This window comes from Oncorhynchus kisutch, linkage group LG8, assembly GCF_002021735.2.
Source record: "Oncorhynchus kisutch isolate 150728-3 linkage group LG8, Okis_V2, whole genome shotgun sequence".
Taxonomy (NCBI): domain Eukaryota; kingdom Metazoa; phylum Chordata; class Actinopteri; order Salmoniformes; family Salmonidae; genus Oncorhynchus; species Oncorhynchus kisutch.
In genome coordinates, this window is record NC_034181.2 from 33363756 (window position 1) to 33384261 (window position 20506).

Consider the following 20506-nt stretch of genomic DNA (forward strand, 5'->3'; position numbering starts at 1 on the left):
TTCTCCCGCCTGTGCCCAGGGTCCCTTGCCTTCCATTATCTCCTCCCATGTCCACTCCTCCAAGAAACGCTGCTTTGTATTTTTGTGGTGGGGTGTAACGGTTCTCTTGTGGTGAAGGAGAGTCGGACCAAAATGCAGCGTTGTGATGATTCATGTTATTTTAATAAAGGAAAAACTATACATGAATAAACTACAAAATAATGAAAATGTGAAAACCGAAACAGTCCTATCTGGTGCAAACACAGAGACAGGAACAATCACCCACAAACACACAGTGAAACCCAGGCTACCTAAATATGGTTCCCAATCAGAGACAATGACTAACACCTGCCTCTGATTGAGAACCATATCAGGCCAGACATAGAAATAGACAAACTAGACATGAAACATAGAATGCCCACTCAGCTCACACCCTGACCAACCAAAACATAGAAACATACAAAGCAAACTATGGTCAGGGTGTGACAGTACCCCCCCCCCCCCCCCCCCCCAAGGTGCGGACTCCGGCCGCAAAACCTGAACCTATAGGGGACGGTCTGGGTGGGCATCTGTCCGCGGTGGCGGCTCTGGTGCTGGACGTGGCCCCCACTTCACCGTAGTCTTAGTCCCCCACCTTGTCCGCTTCCGTGACCTCCTAGCCATGGCAACCCTACTTAATAGCTCGGGACAGAGGGGCAGCTCGGGACAGAGGGGCAGCTCGGGACAGAGGGGCAGCTCGGGACAGAGGTGCTCTTCAGACTCCGGCAGCACAGGAGAGGAGGAAGGCTCTGGCAGATCCTGGCTGACTGGCGGATCTGGAAGAGTCTGGCTGACTGGCGGATCTGGCAGAGTCTGGCAGACTGGCGGATCTGGAAGAGTCTGGCAGACTGGCGGATCTGGAAGAGTCTGGCTGACTGGCGGATCTGGAAGAGTCTGGCAGACTGGCGGATCTGGAAGAGTCTGGCTGACTGGCAGATCTGGAAGAGTCTGGCAGACTGGCAGATCTAGAAGAGTCTGGTTGACTGGTGGATCTGGAAGAGTCTGGCTGACTGGCAGATCTGGAAGAGTCTGGCTGACTGGCAGATCTGGAAGAGTCTGGCTGACTGGCGGATCTGGAAGAGTCTGGCTGACTGGCGGATCCTGGCAGACTGACGGCTCTGGCTGCTCCATGCTGACTGGTGGCTCTGGCTGTTCCATGCTGACTGGCGGCTCTGGCTGCTCCATGCTGACTGGCGGCTCTGGCTGCTCCATGCTGACTGGCGGCTCTGGCTGCTTCTTGCAGACTGGCAGCTCTGGCTGCTCCATGCAGACTGGCAGCTCTGGCAGCTCCTTGCAGACTGGCAGCTCTTTGCAGACTGGCAGCTCCTTGCAGACTGGCAGCTCCTTGCAGACTGGCAGCTCTGGCTGCTCCATGAAGACTGGCAGATCTGGCAGCTCCTTGCAGACTGGCAGCTCCTTGCAGACTGGCAGCTCTGGCTGCTCCATGCAGACTGGCAGCTCTGGCTGTTCCATGAAGACTGACAGCTCTGGCTGCTCCATGCAGACTGGCAGCTCTGGCTGCTCCATGCAGACTGGCAGCTCTGGCTGCTCCATGCAGGCTGGCAGCTCTGGCTGCGCTAAACAGGCAGGAGACTCCGGCAACGCTGTAGAGGTGGAAGGCTCTGGCAGCGCTAAACAGGCGGGAGACTCCGGCAGCGCAGGAGAGGAGGAAGGCTCTGGTAGCGCTGAACAGGCGGGAGACTCCGGCAGCGCAGGAGAGGAGGAAGGCTCTGGCAGCGCTGAACAGGCGAGGCGCACTGTAGGCCTGATGCGTGGTGCTGGCACTGGTGGTACTGGGCCGAGGACACGCACAGGAAGCCTGGTGCGGGGAGCTGCTACCGGAGGGCTGGGGTGTGGAGGTGGTACTGGATAGACCGGACCGTGCAGGCGCACTGGAGCTCTTGAGCACCGAGCCTGCCCAACCTTACCCGGTTGAATGGTCCCGGTTGCCCTGCCAGTGCGGCGAGGTGGAATAGCCCGCACTGGGCTATGCAGGCGAACCGGGGACACCGTGCGCAAGGCTGGTGCCATGTAAGCCGGCCCAAGGAGACGCACTGAGGACCAGATGCGTAGAGCCGGCTTCATGGCATTTGGCCTGACGCTCAATCAATCGATACGCGGAGCTGGAATATACCGCACCGGGCTATGCACCCGCACTGGGGACACCGTGCGCACCACTGCATAACACGGTGCCTGCCCGGTCTCTCTAGCCCCCCGGTAACCACAGGAAGTTGGCGTAGGTCTCCTACCTAGCGTCGCCATGCTCCCTGTGAGCCACCCCCCAAGAAATTTCGTAAACCTGGCGACCGTGTCAGCGTGCACTGCACCCAGCCCGCCACAGGAGTTGCTAGCGCGGGGGGGACAAGGACTTCCCAAACCCTCCCCTAACCCGGACGACACTGGGCCAATTGTGCACCGCCCTATGGGTCTCCCGGTCGCGGCCAGCTGCGACAGAGCCTAGACTCGAACCCAGAATCTCTAGTGGCACAGACCACTGCACCACTCAGGTGGCCCCAAAAGCCTTTTCAAAGTCCGGTAGAATAGCAGACCTAGTTTCCCAGATTTTTCATAGTGTTCTATTGTTTCCAGTACTTACTTTATATTATCTCCAATGTATCGTCCATGTAAAAAAAACTGTCCGATTAGAATGAATAATATCCGACAATACCTTTTTAATTCTATGCACTATACATTTTGCTAGACTTTTTGCATCACAACACTGAGGTGTAATGGGCCTCCAATTTTTTTAAATGGACTGGATCTTTATATTTCCCACTTGTATCCGGTTTCAGTAATAATTAAATCAGACCTTCTTGTTGAGTGTCTGATAATCTACCATTAACATTGGAGTGGTTAAAACATGCTACATGGTTAAACCTTACAAAACTTGCAGGATTCGTTTGAGGGCTGCCTGAACGTGTTTCTTACGAGGGCCCATAATAGCTATTGGAAAAAAGTATTTCAAACCAGTTTATGCATGTGCTAGTCAACGCATAGCTATGAGACTTTTATGTTAGCTAGCTAGTGTTCACGCAGTGAGCTAATAGCCTAGCTATAGCTAGCACCGCGTTAGCCAAAGAAAATGTGGGAATTTGGTCCTGAGAGTCTCTATTGACCATGGCATGCTGGAAATTCCATTGTAGGTGGAAGAGCATCATTGAGCCAACAGCTCAAGAGCGAGGGGATTCGAGTGTATAGCGCATGCCTGACCTGGAAAATTGCCCGCTAACCCAGTAACGCCTGCTGCGAATTAGACTTGACAGGTGTGAGCTGGCTTAATAGATGCCTCGCCGCTAATGAAGTGAGCACTGTGTATAAACGCTATAACGTGGAGCTAATGTAGTTGTTAGCTAGCAAGCAACTAGCTGCCTCAATCCAAGGTGGCATAGCACCATAGCAGTTCAGACGTCTTTTGTCCTCGTCTTGTCGTGTCCTGTATATATATATATATTTACAACTTTTTCACATACATTTTATTTTTATTTTCCATCAACTCATCTTCAAAACACTCTCCTGCAACCCGCCTCACCAATGTATATTTATAAAAAAGTATTATTTACCTCAGATCTGTAATCCTCCAAGAAGCTAGCCAGAAACTCCAGGAGGCTGGCCTGAAACTAGCCAGAAGCTAATCCAGAAGCTAGTTCAGAAGCTAGTTGGCTCCTTTACTGGCAAGTCGTTGGTGTTCAGCTAACCACGGTTTGTGGTCATCGGCTATCCTTTGGCTCGAAAGTCTATCGCCAGTTCTGTACGGCGCAGCGCGGCTCGGAGCGGAGCATACCGGACCAATTTTTCTCTCCATGTCCCTGGATTTCGACTGCTCTCTGGACATTCATGCCCGGATCTCACAGCTAGCTAGCTGCTATCCGTGTGACTATCGGCCTTCGTCGATTCCGGAGCAAACATCAATTGTTCCGGAGCTAGCAAGCTCCGTCAATCACTCCTGAGTTCCATCAATCGCACCTGGGCTGCAGTCGCCTATCTGGACCCGGTTTGCTGCCTTCGCGGAGCCCCACCGGGCCTTCACAACTGGACTGCCGACGTTATCTACCCGAAGGAGTTATTCGGCTGGCTCCTCCGTCGCGACGTTACCTGAACGCCCATCTGCGGCCTGCTAACCGTTAGCTGTCTTACCGGCTGCTATCTGAATAGACAATCGGACATTTTTTATTTTTTATTATATATTTTTTTATTTTTTATTATTATTATTATGTTTTCTTCTTGGGCCTCTATAACTATATCTATTGTTTTTATTTTTGTTGTTGTGTGATTTGGATTGATCCCCTCTACCACACGGAACCCCACTAATCTACTGACGGAGCGCAGGAGGTGGCTAACAACAGACCTCCATCCTATGCTAGCTTGCTACCGATGCCCTGGCTAGCTGTCTAAATCACCAACCAACCTCTCCACTCACCGGACCCTTTTGATCACTCGACTAAGCATGCCTCTCCTTAATGTCAATATGTCTTGTCCATTTCTGTTCTGGTTAGTGTTTATTGGCTTATTTCACTGTAGAGCCTCTAGTCCTGCTCACTATACCTTATCCAACCTATTAGTTCCACCACCCACACATGCAATGACATCTCCTGGTTTCAACGATGTTTCTAGAGACAATATCTCTCTCTTCATCACTCAATACCTAGGTTTACCTCCACTGTATTCACATCCTACCATACATTTGTCTGTACATTATACCTTGATGCTATTTTATCGCCCCCAGAAACCTCCTTTTACTCTATGTTCCAGACGTTCTAGACGACCAATTCTCATAGCTTTTAGCCGTACCCTTATTCTACTCCTCCTATGTTCCTCTGGCGATGTAGAGGTGAATCCAGGCCCTGCAGTGCCTAGCTCCACTCCTATTCCCCAGGCGCTCTCTTTTGACGACTTCTGTAACCGTAATAGCCTTGGTTTCATGCATGTTAACATTAGAAGCCTCCTCCCTAAGTTTGTTCTATTCACTGCTTTAGCACACTCTGCCAACCCGGATGTTCTAGCTGTGTCTGAATCCTGGCTTAGGAAGACCACCAAAAACTCAGACATTTTAATTCCAAACTACAACATTTTCAGACAAGATAGAACTGCCAAAGGGGGCGGTGTTGCAATCTACTGCAAAGATAGCCTGCAGAGTTCTGTCCTACTATCCAGGTCTGTACCCAAACAATTTGAACTTCTACTTTTAAAAATCCACCTCTCTAAAAACAAGTCTCTCACCGTTGCCGCCTGCTATAGACCACCCTCTGCCCCCAGCTGTGCTCTGGACACCATATGTGAACTGATTGCCCCCCATCTATCTTCAGAGTTCGTGCTGCTAGGCGACCTAAACAGGAACATGCTTAACACCCCAGCCATCCTACAATCTAAACTTGATGCCCTCAATCTCACACAAATAATCAATGAACCTACCAGGTACCTCCCCAAAACCTTAAACACGGGCACCCTCATAGATATCATCCTAACCAACTTCCCCTCTAAATACACCTCTGCTGTCTTCAACCAAGATCTCAGCGATCACTGCCTCATTGCCTGCATCCGTAATGGGTCAGCGGTCAAACGACCTCCACTCATCACTGTAAAACGCTCCCTGAAACACTTCTGCGAGCAGGCCTTTCTAATCGACCTGGCCGGGGTATCCTGGAAGGATATTGATCTCATCCCGTCAGTAGAGGATGCCTGGATATTTTTTTTAAATGCCTTCCTAACCATCTTAAATAAACATGCCCCATTTAAGAAATTTAGAACCAGGAACAGATATAGCCCTTGGTTCTCCCCAGACCTGACTGCCCTTAACCAACACAAAAACATCCTATGGCGTTCTGCATTAGCATCGAACAGCCCCCGTGATATGCAGCTGTTCAGGGAAGCTAGAAATCATTATACACAGGCAGTTAGAAAAGCCAAGGCTAGCTTTTTCAAGCAGAAATTTGCTTCCTGCAACACTAACTCAAAAAAGTTCTGGGACACTGTAAAGTCCATGGAGAATAAGAACACCTCCTCCCAGCTGCCCACTGCACTGAAGATAGGAAACACTGTCACCACTGATAAATCCACCATAATTGAGAATTTCAATAAGCATTTTTCTACGGCTGGCCATGCTTTCCACCTGGCTACTCCTACCCCGGACAACAGCACTGCACCCCCAACAGCAACTCGCCCAAGCCTTCCCCATTTCTCCTTCTCCCAAATCCATTCAGCTGATGTTCTGAAAGAGCTGCAAAATCTGGACCCCTACAAATCAGCCGGGCTAGACAATCTGGACCCTTTCTTTCTAAAATTATCTGCCGAAATTGTTGCCACCCCTATTACTAGCCTGTTCAACCTCTCTTTCGTGTCGTCTGAGATTCCCAAAGATTGGAAAGCAGCTGCGGTCATCCCCCTCTTCAAAGGGGGGGACACTCTTGACCCAAACTGCTACAGACCTATATCTATCCTACCGTGCCTTTCTAAGGTCTTCGAAAGCCAAGTCAACAAACAGATTACCGACCATTTCGAATCTCACCATACCTTCTCTGCTATGCAATCCGGTTTCAGAGCTGGTCATGGGTGCACCTCAGCCACGCTCAAGGTCCTAAACGATATCTTAACCGCCATCGATAAGAAACATTACTGTGCAGCCGTATTCATTGATCTGGCCAAGGCTTTCGACTCTGTCAATCACCATATCCTCATCGGCAGACTCGACAGCCTTGGTTTCTCAAATGATTGCCTCGCCTGGTTCACCAACTACTTCTCTGATAGAGTTCAGTGTGTCAAATCGGAGGGTCTGCTGTCCGGACCTCTGGCAGTCTCTATGGGGGTGCCACAGGGTTCAATTCTTGGACCGACTCTCTTCTCTGTATACATCAATGAGGTCGCTCTTGCTGCTGGTGAGTCCCTGATCCACCTCTACGCAGACGACACCATTCTGTATACTTCCGGCCCTTCTTTGGACACTGTGTTAACAACCCTCCAGGCAAGCTTCAGTGCCATACAACTCTCCTTCCGTGGCCTCCAATTGCTCTTAAATACAAGTAAAACTAAATGCATGCTCTTCAACCGATCGCTACCTGCACCTACCCGCCTGTCCAACATCACTACTCTGGACGGCTCTGACTTAGAATACGTGGACAACTACAAATACTTAGGTGTCTGGTTAGACTGTAAACTCTCCTTCCAGACCCATATCAAACATCTCCAATCCAAAGTTAAATCTAGAATTGGCTTCCTATTTCGCAACAAAGCATCCTTCACTCATGCTGCCAAACATACCCTTGTAAAACTGACCATCCTACCAATCCTCGACTTTGGCGATGTCATTTACAAAATAGCCTCCAATACCCTACTCAACAAATTGGATGCAGTCTATCACAGTGCAATCCGTTTTATCACCAAAGCCCCATATACTACCCACCATTGCGACCTGTACGCTCTCGTTGGCTGGCCCTCGCTTCATACTCGTCGCCAAACCCACTGGCTCCATGTCATCTACAAGACCCTGCTAGGTAAAGTCCCCCCTTATCTCAGCTCGCTGGTCACCATAGCATCTCCCACCTGTAGCACACGCTCCAGCAGGTATATCTCTCTAGTCACCCCCAAAACCAATTCTTTCTTTGGCCGCCTCTCCTTCCAGTTCTCTGCTGCCAATGACTGGAACGAACTACAAAAATCTCTGAAACTGGAAACACTTATCTCCCTCACTAGCTTTAAGCACCAACTGTCAGAGCAGCTCACAGATTACTGCACCTGTACATAGACCACCTATAATTTAGCCCAAACAACTACCTCTTTCCCAACTGTATTTAATTTTAATTTATTTATTTATTTTGCTCCTTTGCACCCCATTATTTTTATTTCTACTTTGCACATTCTTCCATTGCAAAACTACCATTCCAGTATTTTACTTGCTATATTGTATTTACTTTGCCATCATGGCCTTTTTTGCCCTTACCTCCCTTCTCACCTCATTTGCTCACATTGTATATAGACTTGTTTATACTGCATTATTGACTGTATGTTTGTTTTTACTCCATGTGTAACTCTGTGTCGTTTTATCTGTCGAACTGCTTTGCTTTATCTTGGCCAGGTCGCAATTGTAAATGAGAACTTGTTCTCAACTTGCCTACCTGGTTAAATAAAGGTAAAATAAATAAATATAAAAAAATAAAAAAAAAAGGCATGCTAAAGCTAGCACAGTGTTAGCTAAAGAGAACCGCATGAATATCATTACTTCTTCGGTCCTGAGAGTCTCTATTGATCATAGAAAAATGAGGTATAACTGGTCTGTTTAGCAAACGAAACAAGTGAATGTTAGATGTACTAAACGAAAGAGCAAGCTGGCAATTCCATCGTAGGTGGAAGAGCCAGTAGCAGCTGGCTTCCCAGCATCATCGAGCCGGGGAGCTAGTATAGTTGTGAGCTAGCTAGCAACCAGCTTGTGGGCTAAAGGCCGCTAAAGCGGGCACAGTGCTAGCTGAAGGGAACCACATGGGTACTGATCTTCGGATAAAATATCTCATACGACTGTAAAGCAGAGAGGCTAAACTGGTCAGTTACAAATGAGTGAATGTAGGTTGTCCTAAATGAGAGAAGGGCCTCGGGTAAAGCTAGCTAGCTTTCGCCACGTGGTAGCTATTTAGCACAGTGCTAGCCAGAGAAAGTGTGTGCTTTCTTAGTCTCTCGACGAACAAAGTGTTTCTCTCGACCTTCCAACTGTGACGATAGGACAGTCAGTCTAGTCAACACGACCCAAGGAGATGTGGGTTGCACTAAAGGAGGAGAGTTGGCAATTCTACCTTTTGGCGAGGTATAAAAGCAAATTTGGTGGTATAGCTGGCCTTTCAGCGAGCTGGCCGAGTTAGCTAGCCAGGTCTCCGCAGCTAGCCATGTGATGCTAGCTGCTACAGGAGAATTAGGGAGTAGAAATAGCAGAAGAGATAATTCTACACAAAAACTTTCCTTTCGTTAGTTGTTCAACACAAAAAGACAAGCGCTGAGGTTCTACGGTCGGCAGCGTTAACCTTGTGGTTCACCTGAGAACAGTTGATCAGGAAGACAGGGATCAAGTCGTGCTGAGGAGAGCTTTAGGAATGCAGTGATCTTCGCAAGGAAGAGAGAAAGAATAACCAGAGGGCAGGATGAGATGCGCCTTATTAAAAGGGAGGGGCTCACCTCATTCGCCACTCAACTTGTCTGTCTCCAACAGACGTTGTGTGATTGGTTCTTATAATAGTGAATCCGCCTATCAGTGAATCCCAGTGTGAGACATCGAAACAAGTATTTGAAAGAGAACCAGTGGAAAGAAATCCATTTGGGAATTGAAGTCTAAAGCAGTCATTGATATCAGAGGATGAAGAGAGCTCTGATGCTTGACTGTAGCCCTTGGGCTACCCTACACAGTGTACTCCAGACCTTCTTATAGAGACTCATGTCAGGGAGAGAGAAAATAAGTAATAAGGGCTAAGAAACCAGAAAGCCTTGTTCTTTTGTTTGGTGAAAGTGAGGGACATGAGCAACAACAGGACATGAGCAACAACAGGAAAGATGGAAAGTTCTACTTGAGCAGCTGGGAGTCTGGAGTTCTTAACAGTAGCATAGCTTAATCATGACGGGCCCAAGTGCCCCAAAAAATTACGGGCCCTGTCACCACCCATATTTCCCTTAGAATGTAAATACTTTTGTTGGTAAGTCTGTGTGTTAATATTACTAAGTATTGTAACAACAGAGCAGAACCAAATCTAAGGGCACATTTGAAGCTGTTACCAGAGAAGCCGCAATATAGCCAATACATTCAGCACCATGGACAGCGGTCAGAAATGAACCCATATAAGTCGATCAGCACCACAGCACAAAGCGGTCAAAGCGGTCAAAAAACACCCTACTTTATCTGCAAATAATAGGCAATAGCCTATATTATAAAACATAAATATATAGATCAATGCCTTGACAAAAACACAGAAACACAGATAATGACCAGCTACAGCTATGCTCGCCGAAGTTATGCACAGCGTCAAAACTGACATACCAGTATTTCAGATGACCTGCCTCCCACAGAGGCCTATATCAAAAACACCAGCAAATCAATCAAGTGGAGCATTCAAACAGATTGCTTAAATGGCAGCATGCCTTTTAACAGTATATGATGCGTATGTGCTTACTATTATGTTATAGCCTAGTTAAACGTATAGGCTATGATGACAATGAAATGGCTCAGCGGCCGTGCACCAGAACATGGTTTCCAAAGACAGATCGAGCATAGTCGTAGATTGACAAGCAATGTAAATGAATCTCAATAAATCTTGATTTATATAGGCTGTCTGGGTAGCCTGCCCTGTATAAATATAAGCTTACTCACTCATTTGATTGGCATTTGACGGGCCTTGCGCTCTGCGAAGTCGTTGACTATGGCATTCAAATCCATGGTCCTGGCCCTGGTGTTTTCAATGAACAGAATGGCCAACCCAGTCTCTCCTGTCCCATGCTGCTCCTCAGGTATGATTTAATTATTTTCAGTTTGGAAAAGGAGCGCTCGGGACTGGCTACCGTTACTGAGTCATAAAAAGGAGCATTGTTGTAACTACTTCCCCAATTGTAGCAGTGACTGAATTTTAATCCACAATGAGCATCTTGGCCATGTCTCTCAGTGTAGTGTGCTTTGCTATTTCCTTCTTAAAACAGGCCCTGAATGAGAGTAATTGGCTAGGGAAGCTTGCCGATATACCTTTGATGTTCAGCCAGCCGGCTGGTGCTCTCATAGAGCGCATCATCATCTGCGTTGGCCAGGGTAGTGGGATGGATGGAGTCAAACAGACTCTATGTTGCCCGCAGGCTTTTACATTTGTTTGACAGCTGGTGGATAACGATGTAAAGGTGTGTATTAAAGATGTTGACTCTAAAACTACTCTCCCCATCAGACAGTCACTCGTCCTCGCATAGCTCATCAAAATGACACCTCGCCTTCCTTTTCCGAGTGTCTTCAAATGCCTTCTGAGCTCCCCATTTGTCAGCAAGGGTCTCTGCAGTGACTTTGGCCTTCTCAAAATCCTGTCGGAATCTGGACAGGACCTCTATCATGTCCTTGAGTAGACTGACTGCCCTGTGCAGGTCTGCGTCTTTGACCTGTAGCATTTTGGAGACAACGTTCACATTTTCTAAAACCTTAGTCTGCAGAGCGACTGAATTTTTCTTTCCATTTTCTTTTTCAGTGCTGCATCATTCCTCTCGTCCTTCTTGTCACTTGAAAACACAATCTTGGTGAGGGCCTTTATTACGTCCACATATCTGTATCTCAGGGCGGCAGGGGACTCATATCTAGATGACCAGCGGGTGGGACACAGTCGTTTTAGTTACATTTTCTTTTCTGATGCAAAATCAAATGTACCACTCAACATTGACCATCTCTTTCTGCTATGCCCGAAGAAGTTGTATAACAGTTCAACAGTATCATAAAACTGTTTAATTTCTGGCACATTTTTGACAGAGTCGTATAGAGCCAGGTTAACATTGTGCGCTGCGCAATGCACATAAACAGGAAGCGTCTCTTTTTCGGATATTCTGGCCTGCACACTCGAATAGACACCATTCAGGTTAGGAGCGCCATCATAGCCCTGCACACGACATTTTGAAATATCCAGCCCATTATCTTCTATGCTGCAAAGGACTTTATGTTGAAGCTCAGCTGCTGATGTGTCAGCAGTCTCCAGAAATCCCCAAAACGACTCTGTGATGGTCAGATCTGTGGTGACATTATTTGCAACCCTTATCACTCTCACATAGCAATAAACTTGGCTTAACTGGTCTACTTTGGATACATCCAGTGTGGTGTCCATAATACTAGGAAAAAATGGGGCTCCCTGAATGTCAATGACATTCTTTACATGAAGTTGCGTGGAAAAAGGAATGGGGTGGTGAAATAATTTTCTGTCATGGACAAAGGAACTCAAAAGGTGTGATGATGTTAATTAAGAAAAATGGCGATTTGAATGTGCAAATAGTTAGGAATGATTAAATGTAATTAAATGTAATTAAAATATATTTTTTGGGGGGGGTTGTATCATTTGATTTACACAACATGCCTAACACTTGGAAGATGCAAAATATGTTTTATTGTGAAACAAACAAGAAATAAGACAAAAAACCATAAAACTTGAGCGTGCATTACTATTCAACCCCCCAAATCACTACTTTGTAGAGACACTTTTTACAGCGAATACAGCTGGAAGTCTCTTGGAGTATGTCTCTATAAGCTTGGCACATCTAGCCACTGGGATTTTTTCCCCTTCTTCAAGGCAAAACTGATCCAGCCCCTTCAAGTTGGATGGGTTCTGTTGGTGTATAACAATCTTTAAGTCATATCACAGATTCTCAATTGGATTGAGGTCTAGCCTTTGATTAGGCCATTCAAAGACTTTTAAAAGTTTTCCCTTAAATCACTCGAGTGTTGCTTTAGCAGTATGATTAGGGTCATTGTCCTGCTGGAAGGTGAACCTCCATCCCAGTCTCAAATTTCTGGAAGACTGAAACAGGTTTCCCTCAAGAATTTCCCTCTATTTTGCGCCATACATAATGGTTCTCAAGTAGATTATGAAGAAAAGCTCATCCCATTGTTTAAAAATGGCCTTCTTGCCTTTGTGCAGATTGCCATGTCTCATTTTCGATTAATTGAAAGTGATACTTTTTCAAAGTATCTCTCTTTTTCAAACAAGCATCGCAGAGCTGTCTACAATTTCAGGTTAATCCCCCTGAAAATATAAAACAAATATTATGGCTGAACTCAAATGTGCTGGTTGATAAAATACCAGTATTTATGGGATTTTTTTAAAGGGTATTTTGTTCTGAACTCTACCATTCCAATTTACAATATAATTTATGTATTTCGTGGAGTTATCAGAATTGATTACAGTATTAACCCAAAAATTGAGGAGGCAGGTGGCAGAGGGAGGAGGTAGGGAACTGGTCTGTCTGCACAATATAAAGGATTAAAACTGGCGGAGGAATAAAAATTGCATAAATAGGAAAGTATACCAGTTTCATTTGAGGACCAGTATGTTGACAACTGTGCCATACAGATTGTAAAATCGTTGGGAAGAGATTTTGAATGTACCGATTCCATGGTACAGGGTGTATGAGTTGATATACACTGCTCAAAAAAATAAAGGGAACACTAAAATAACACATCCTAGTTCTGAATGAATGAAATATTCTTATTAAATACTTTTTTCTTTACATAGTTGAATGTGCTGACAACAAAATCACAGAAAAATTATCAATGGAAATCAAATTTATCAACCAATGGAGGTCTGGATTTGGAGTCACACTCAAAATTAAAGTGGAAAACCACACTACAGGCTGATCCAACTTTGATGTAAAGTACTTAAAACAAGTAAAAATGAGGCTCAGTAGTGTGTGTGGCCTCCACGTGTCTGTATGACCTCCATACAACGCCTGGGCATGCTCCTGATGAGGTGGCGGATGGTCTCCTGTGGGATCTCCTCCCAGACCTGGCCTAAAGCATCCGCCCACTCCTGGACAGTCTGTGGTGCAACGTGGCATTGGTGGATGGAGCGAGACATGATGTCCCAGATGTGCAGCAGAACGTTCTCCACGGCGTCTCCAGACTCTGTCACGTCTGTCACATGTGCTCAGTATGAACCTGCTTTCATCTGTGAAGAGCACAGTGCGCCAGTGGCGAATTTGCCAATCTTGGTGTTCTCTGGCAAATGCCAAACGTCCTGCACGGTGTTGGGCTGTAAGCACAACCCCCACCTGTGGACGTCGGGCCCTCATACCACCCTCATGGAGTCTGTTTCTGACCATTTGAGCAGACACATGCACATTTGTGGCCTGCTGGAGGTCATTTTGCAGGCTCTGGCAGTGCTCCTCCTTGCACAAAGGCGGAGGAAGCGATCCTGCTGCTGGGTTGTTGCCCTCCTACGGCCTCCTCCACGTCTCCTGATGTACCGGCCTGTCTCCTGGTAGCGCCTCCATGCTCTGGACACTACGCTGACAGACACAGCAAACCTTCTTGCCACAGCTCGCATTGATGTGCCATCCTGGATGAGCTGCACTACCTGAGCCACTTGTGTGGGTTGTAGACTCCCTCTCATGCTACCACTAGAGTGAAAGCACCGCCAGCATTCAAAAGTGACCAAAACATCAGCCAGGAAGCATAGGAACTGAGAAGTGGTCTGTGGTCCCCACCTGCAGAACCACTCCTTTATTGGGGGTGTCTTGCTAATTGCCTATAATTTCCACCTGTTGTCTATTCCATTTGCACAACAGCATGTGAAATGTATTGTCAATCAGTGTTGCTTCCTACGTGGACAGTTTGATTTCACAGAAGTGATATTGACTTGGAGTTACATTGTGTTGTAAGTGTTCCCTTTATTTTTTTGAGCAGTGTATTATACGACGCAAGATTGAAGACTTTGTGCTTTTCAGCTAAAATTATTACATCGAATTCTTGCCACCAACAAAATGTTGAATATTTGGGGCATAAAATCATCAAAGCTCTGAAGATTTTGTTGTGAGGATACAGAATCAATAGGCCATTTATTTTAGTATTGCCCCCAGGTAGCCTGTTTCTGGTCTCAGGTTCAGGAAAGGCTGAAAATGCATAACATTGATCTAAAATTGACCCTAGAAATAGTACTGTTAGGAGATCTGGGGAGACCGGGTCAGTCAATTACTAATATACGAATACTCACAGTAAAAATATTTATCTTTAACAATCTGTGGATTCTATTCGATTAGATAGATTGAAAATGTACGTTAAACCTCACAGCAAAAAAAGAAACGTCCTCTCACTGTCAACTGCATCTATATTCAGCAAACCTGTAAATATTTGTATGAACATAACAAGATGCAACAACTGAGACATAAACTGAACAAGTTCCACAGACATGTGACTAACAGAAATGGAATAATGTATCCCTGAACAAAGGGGGATCACAATCAAAAGTAACAGTCAGTATCTGGTGTGGCCACCAGCTGCATTAAGTACTGCAGTGCATCTCCTCATCATGGACTGCACCAGATTTGCCAGTTCTTGCTGTGACATGTTACCCCACTCTTCTACCAAGGCACCTGCAAGTTCCTGGACAATTCTGGGGGGAATGGCCCTAGCCCTCACCCTTCGATCCAACAGGTCCCAGACATGCTCAATGTGATTGCGATATGGGCTCTTCGCTGGCCATGTCAGAACACTGACATTCCTGTCTTGCAGGAAATCATACATAGAATGAGCAGTATGGCTGGTGGCATTGTCATGCTGGAGGATCATCTCAGGATGAGCCTGCAGGAAGGGTACCACATGAGGGAGGAGGATGTCTTCCCTGTAACGCATAGCGTTGAGATTGCCTGCAATGTCAACAAGCTCAGTCCGATGATCCTATGACACACTGCGCCAGACCATGATGGACCCTCCACCTCCAAATCGATCCCGCTCCAGAGTACAGGCGTCGGTGTAACTCTCATTCCTTCGACGATAAACGCGAATCGGACCATCACCCCCGATGAGACAAAACCGCAACTCGTCAGTGAAGAGCACTTTTTGCCAGTCCTGTCTGGTCCAGCGACAGTGGGTTTGCGCCCATAGGCGATGTTGTTGCCGGTGATGTCTAGTGAGGACCTACCTTACAACAGGCCTACAAGCCTTTGGTCCAGCCTCTATCAGCCTATTCCGGACAGTCTGTATGGAGGGATTGTGCATTCCTGGTGTAAATCTGGCAGAGGTTGTTGCCATCCTGTACCTGTCCCGCAGGTGTGATGTTCGGATGTACCGATCCTGTGCAGGTGTTACACGTGGTCTGCCACTGTGAAGACGATCAGTTGTCTGTCCTGTAGCGCTGTCCACCAGTACGGACATTGCAATTTCTTGCCCTGGCCACATCTGCAGTCCTCAAGCCTCCTTGCAGCATGCCTAAGGCACGTTCACACAGATGAGTAGGGACCATGGGCATCTTTCTTTTTGTGTTTTTCAGAGTCAGTAGAAGGGCCTCTTTAGTGTGCTACGTTTTCATAACTGTGACCTTAATTGCCTACCGTCTGTAAGCTGTTAGTGTCTTAATGACCGTTCCAGAGGTGCATGTTCATTAATTGTTTATGGTTCATTGAACAAGCATGGGAAACAGTGTTTAAACCCTTTACAATGAAGAGCTGTGAAGTTATTTTGATTTTTGCGAATGATCTTTTAAAGACGGGGTCTTGAAAAAGGGACAGGGTCAGTTTGCCTGAGGCTGATGCCATGCAGGTGTTTGTACACATGCATATACACATACTGTCATTCAAATGCATACATACATGGACACACACATATGTAAACATATACAGTTGGCCTTGCTGTTATGATTTTAGTTGTCCTTGATGTCCTTTGTTTTTTTGTGCAAATAATAATAACATGAACAACGCTTTGGAGAGTATTTGCACAATGAATCCCAGAATGCATTTCATTATCTTAACATGGAATTGAAACTATTGAATAATATGATTTATTTAGCAAATTAATAAAAAAATTCTGGTGAAACCATCAATGAGATAATTTATCATATAGCTTACGTTAAAGAAAGATCTTCTCGTCAAATCGTAGATGTGATGGACCCGCGTCAACAATGAATACTTGAGGATGGTGGGATGGAATTCATATTACATACGGGGCCCGCGGCTCGCAGATCCGGGCCTGTCAACAGGCTGAAGCTACGCCACTGGTTCTTAAGCTGCATCAGACAAGCAGTGATGCAGGGAGAGGAGAGCTCCGGAGGAGCTGGCTATCTGTCACACAAGCCCTTTTACTTGAGGATACACTCTCTGTTCTGTGAATGATGAATGCTTATTCATGTCTTTTATTTCTGACAGTAAAGAAGCAACTTTGAAATTGAAAAACATATTTTATGAATTAATCTCAAATCGTCTCATTGAAGTAGTAAACTGCTAATGGGAGTTTGCTCATAATATCTGCTTTAAAAATAGAATGTCTACTCCATATGCTTTTAGAATCTTTGTGTTTGTGTGCATGTGTTTTTGTGTTTGATGCACTCCTGCAGCTGCCGGCCACACCTCTGAATGACCTTTGTGGTTGTGTTTGATGCACTCCTGCAGCTGCCGGCCACACCTCTGAATGACCTTTGTGGTTGTGTGCATGTGTTTTTGTGTTTGATGCACTCCTGCAGCTGCCGGCCACACCTCTGAATGACCTTTGTGGTTGTGTGCATGTGTTTTTGTGTTTGATGCACTCCTGCAGCTGCCGGCCACACCTCTGAATGACCTTTGTGGTTGTGTTTGGTTGTGTGTGTGTTTTGTATTTGTGGTGCTAAACTGGCTTCATCATAAGGCTTTGAGAAATAGAGGCTGGGTGTGGATCAAGGAGTAGTTGCTAGTGAAGGGGCGAGTCAGCCAGCTGAAGCGATGACGAGCTGTGAAGCCCTGCCTCTTTCAATGTCATGCAATCGGCCCAGTGATTTCCTCTGAAAGGCCATTTGCAAAACAGATGGTTTTGAGTTTTCATGTTATCAGTGGAGACCTGCCTTCCTTTCTCTTGCTTCCATCTGTTGGTTCTACATTCTGTTGGTACTACGTAGCCATGGGCAGACCCGTTGGTAATCTAAGGGCCTGGATTGCCACCCTCCCTCCACACATTTAAGATGTGCCCCAACCCTCCTCCTTTCTCCTTTTGTAGTTGGGAATAAAGAGTATGGATGAACAGTGAAGCTTTCATCTTATTTTTCAAAGGACAAACGCTAGATAAAATGTATCAGACGGACACACAACACTGTAGTCAAATCAAATCAAATCAAATGTATTTATATAGCCCTTCGTACATCAGCTGATATCTCAAAGTGCTGTACAGAAACCCAGCCTAAAACCCCAAACAGCAAGCAATGCAGGTGTAGAAGCACGGTGGCTAGGAAAAACTCCCTAGAAAGGCCAAAACCTAGGAAGAAACCTAGAGAGGAACCAGGCTATGTGGGGTGGCCAGTCCTCTTCTGGCTGTGTCGGGTGGAGATTTTAACAGAACATGGCCAAGATGTTCAAATGTTCATAAATTACCAGCATGGTCGAATAATAATAAGGCAGAACAGTTGAAACTGGAGCAGCAGCACGGTCAGGTGGACTGGGGACAGCAAGGAGTCATCATGTCAGGTAGTCCTGGGGCATGGTCCTAGGGCTCAGGTCCTCTGAGAGAGAGAAAGAAAGAGAGAATTAGAGAGAGCATATGTGGGGTGGCCAGTCCTCTTCTGGCTGTGCCGGGTGGAGATTATAACAGAATATGGCCAAGATGTAGTGCATCTCATATTGGTCCATTTTAGGGTGAAAATGATAGACAACCTACAGTACAGTACAGTACATTGCAGTTTGAAAAGTGTGTGTGTGTGTGTGTACTTGCTCTCCTACCTTATCATGACCCCAATATCCTGACATGGTAGGAAAACAAGAACTAAAAAAGTCAGGACTTTTTCCATGTCCTAAATTTGTTCAAATGCTATTTTAAGCTGAAGGGTTAGGTTTCGAGGTTAAGGTTAGGGTAAGACTTAAGGTTAGGGTTTTGGGGGTTAAGGATAGGGTTAAAGTTAGGTTAAGGGTTAGGGAAAATAGGATTTTTAATGTTGAAACATTTTTACTCCCCAAAAAGTCCAGAAATGTCATGAAAATAAAGCTGTGTGTGTCCACGTGCATGCTTGTGTCCAGTCTTGTCCATTGAGTTGGATTTGTCTGGTTCTGATGGTGCTGCTTGGTTGGGGATCTCTTTAGGTGACCCTTACACATGCTTCTCTCCCCTCTCCTATTCCTGTCCAGGTGTCAGACAGGTGTGACTACGTGTTTGTGAATGGGAAGGAGATGAAGGGCAAGGTGAGGATGATGGTGAACTTCACCTACAGCTACCTGAGTGCCCAACTGGAGATGAACGTGTGGATCCCACGGCTACCCCTCCAGATCGAGGTGTCTGACACAGAGCTCAGCCAGATCAAGGGATGGAGGGTGCCCATCATGACCAGCAGCCAAAGGTATGTGTCCCTCGTCCCCCTCCATAGAATCACATGGACAGACTCTTCACCCATGCAGTCCACGCCAGGTAAGTGGACAGAAAATGGAGATGATCGAAAGAGCATGCACAAAAGCTCTTATTTTCAACATATGATATTGTTCTGCCCTTTATATGAACCTTTGTGTGAAGGTCACACATCTCCCCCTGTGCCCGAGATCTCGTCTCCTCTAACACCTCATCCACCACACTCCAATGGTGGGAGCAGAACTCAGGTCTACCTACTGGAATTAGTACTGGACATATTCACTATTGTGTCTGGAAAGTGTCCCTTCCCTCGCCTGCCAGCCTGGAAATAAAGGCCTCTGGCTCATTAAACTTTTTCACTGACTGACAATGAGGCATATACAGTGAGCTCCAAAAGTATTGGGACAGTGACACATTTTGTGTTGTTTTGGTTCTGTACTCCAGCACTTTGGATTTGAAAGGATATAATGACTATGAGGTTAAAGTGCAGACTGACAGTATTCATTTGAGGGTATGAATGGTAAATCCAAATAAATGAATGGTAAATATTGAATTGTGTCATTTTGCAGTCACTTTTACTGTGAAGAAGAATATAATTTGCTTCTAAACATGTCTACATTCATTTGGATGCTACCATGATTACGGGTAGACTTGAATGAATCGTGAATAATGATTCAAATATCATACCCCCCGAAAAAAGTTAACCTCCCATGTTATTGTAATGGTGAGAGGTTAGCATGTCTTCCCCCAAGACATGCTAATCTCTCACCATTACAATAACATGGGAGGTTAACTTTTTGACTAACTTATGATATTTGTGCGTCTATAACTTTCTCACTCATCATTATTCATGATTCATTCACGTCTATCCGTAATCATGGTACCATCCAAATTATTGTAGAAGTGTTTAGAAACATATTCTATTATTATTTACAATAAAGATGACTCCAAAATGACACAATACATTATTTACCATTCATTTATATTGGGCACAAAGTAATCTGAAACACAACCAAAACAAACAGCAAATGCATCCAACACTGCATCACAAGTTTAATGTAATCATTGAGTGCTAGGAATATGGGGCAAAATAATACACTTTTGACTACTTTAATAGACATAAACTCAGCAAAAAAAGAAACGTCCCTTTTTCCAGGACCCTGTTTTTCGAAGATAATTCGTACAAATCCAAATAACTTCACAGATCTTCATTCTAAAGGGTTCAAACACTGTTTCCCATGCTTGTTCAATGAACCATAAACAATTAATGAACATGCACCGGTCGTTAAGACACAAACAGCTTACAGACGGTACAAACCCACCATTGCTGGACCAGACTGGCAAAAAGTTATCTTCACTGACGAGTCGCCGTTTTGTCTCACCAGGGTTGATGGTTGGATTTGCGTTTATCTTCGAAGGAATGAGCGTTACACCGAGGCCTGTACTCTGGAGCAGGATTGATTTGGAGGTGAAGGGTCCGTCATGGTCTGGGGCGGTGTGTCACAG

The 20506-nt window shown here is 45.7% G+C and overlaps 1 protein-coding gene across 1 annotated transcript in view; it reads left to right on the plus strand.

Moving 5' to 3' along the window:
- The window catches only part of si:dkeyp-14d3.1 (transmembrane protein 132C), a 214602-nt gene that overhangs the window by 174899 nt on the left and 19197 nt on the right, over positions 1-20506 (plus strand). Inside the window, exon 6 of the mRNA XM_031830154.1 lies at positions 18787-18995. Coding sequence (XP_031686014.1) covers positions 18787-18995 — 209 coding nt within the window. The remainder of the gene's footprint in view (positions 1-18786; positions 18996-20506) is intronic.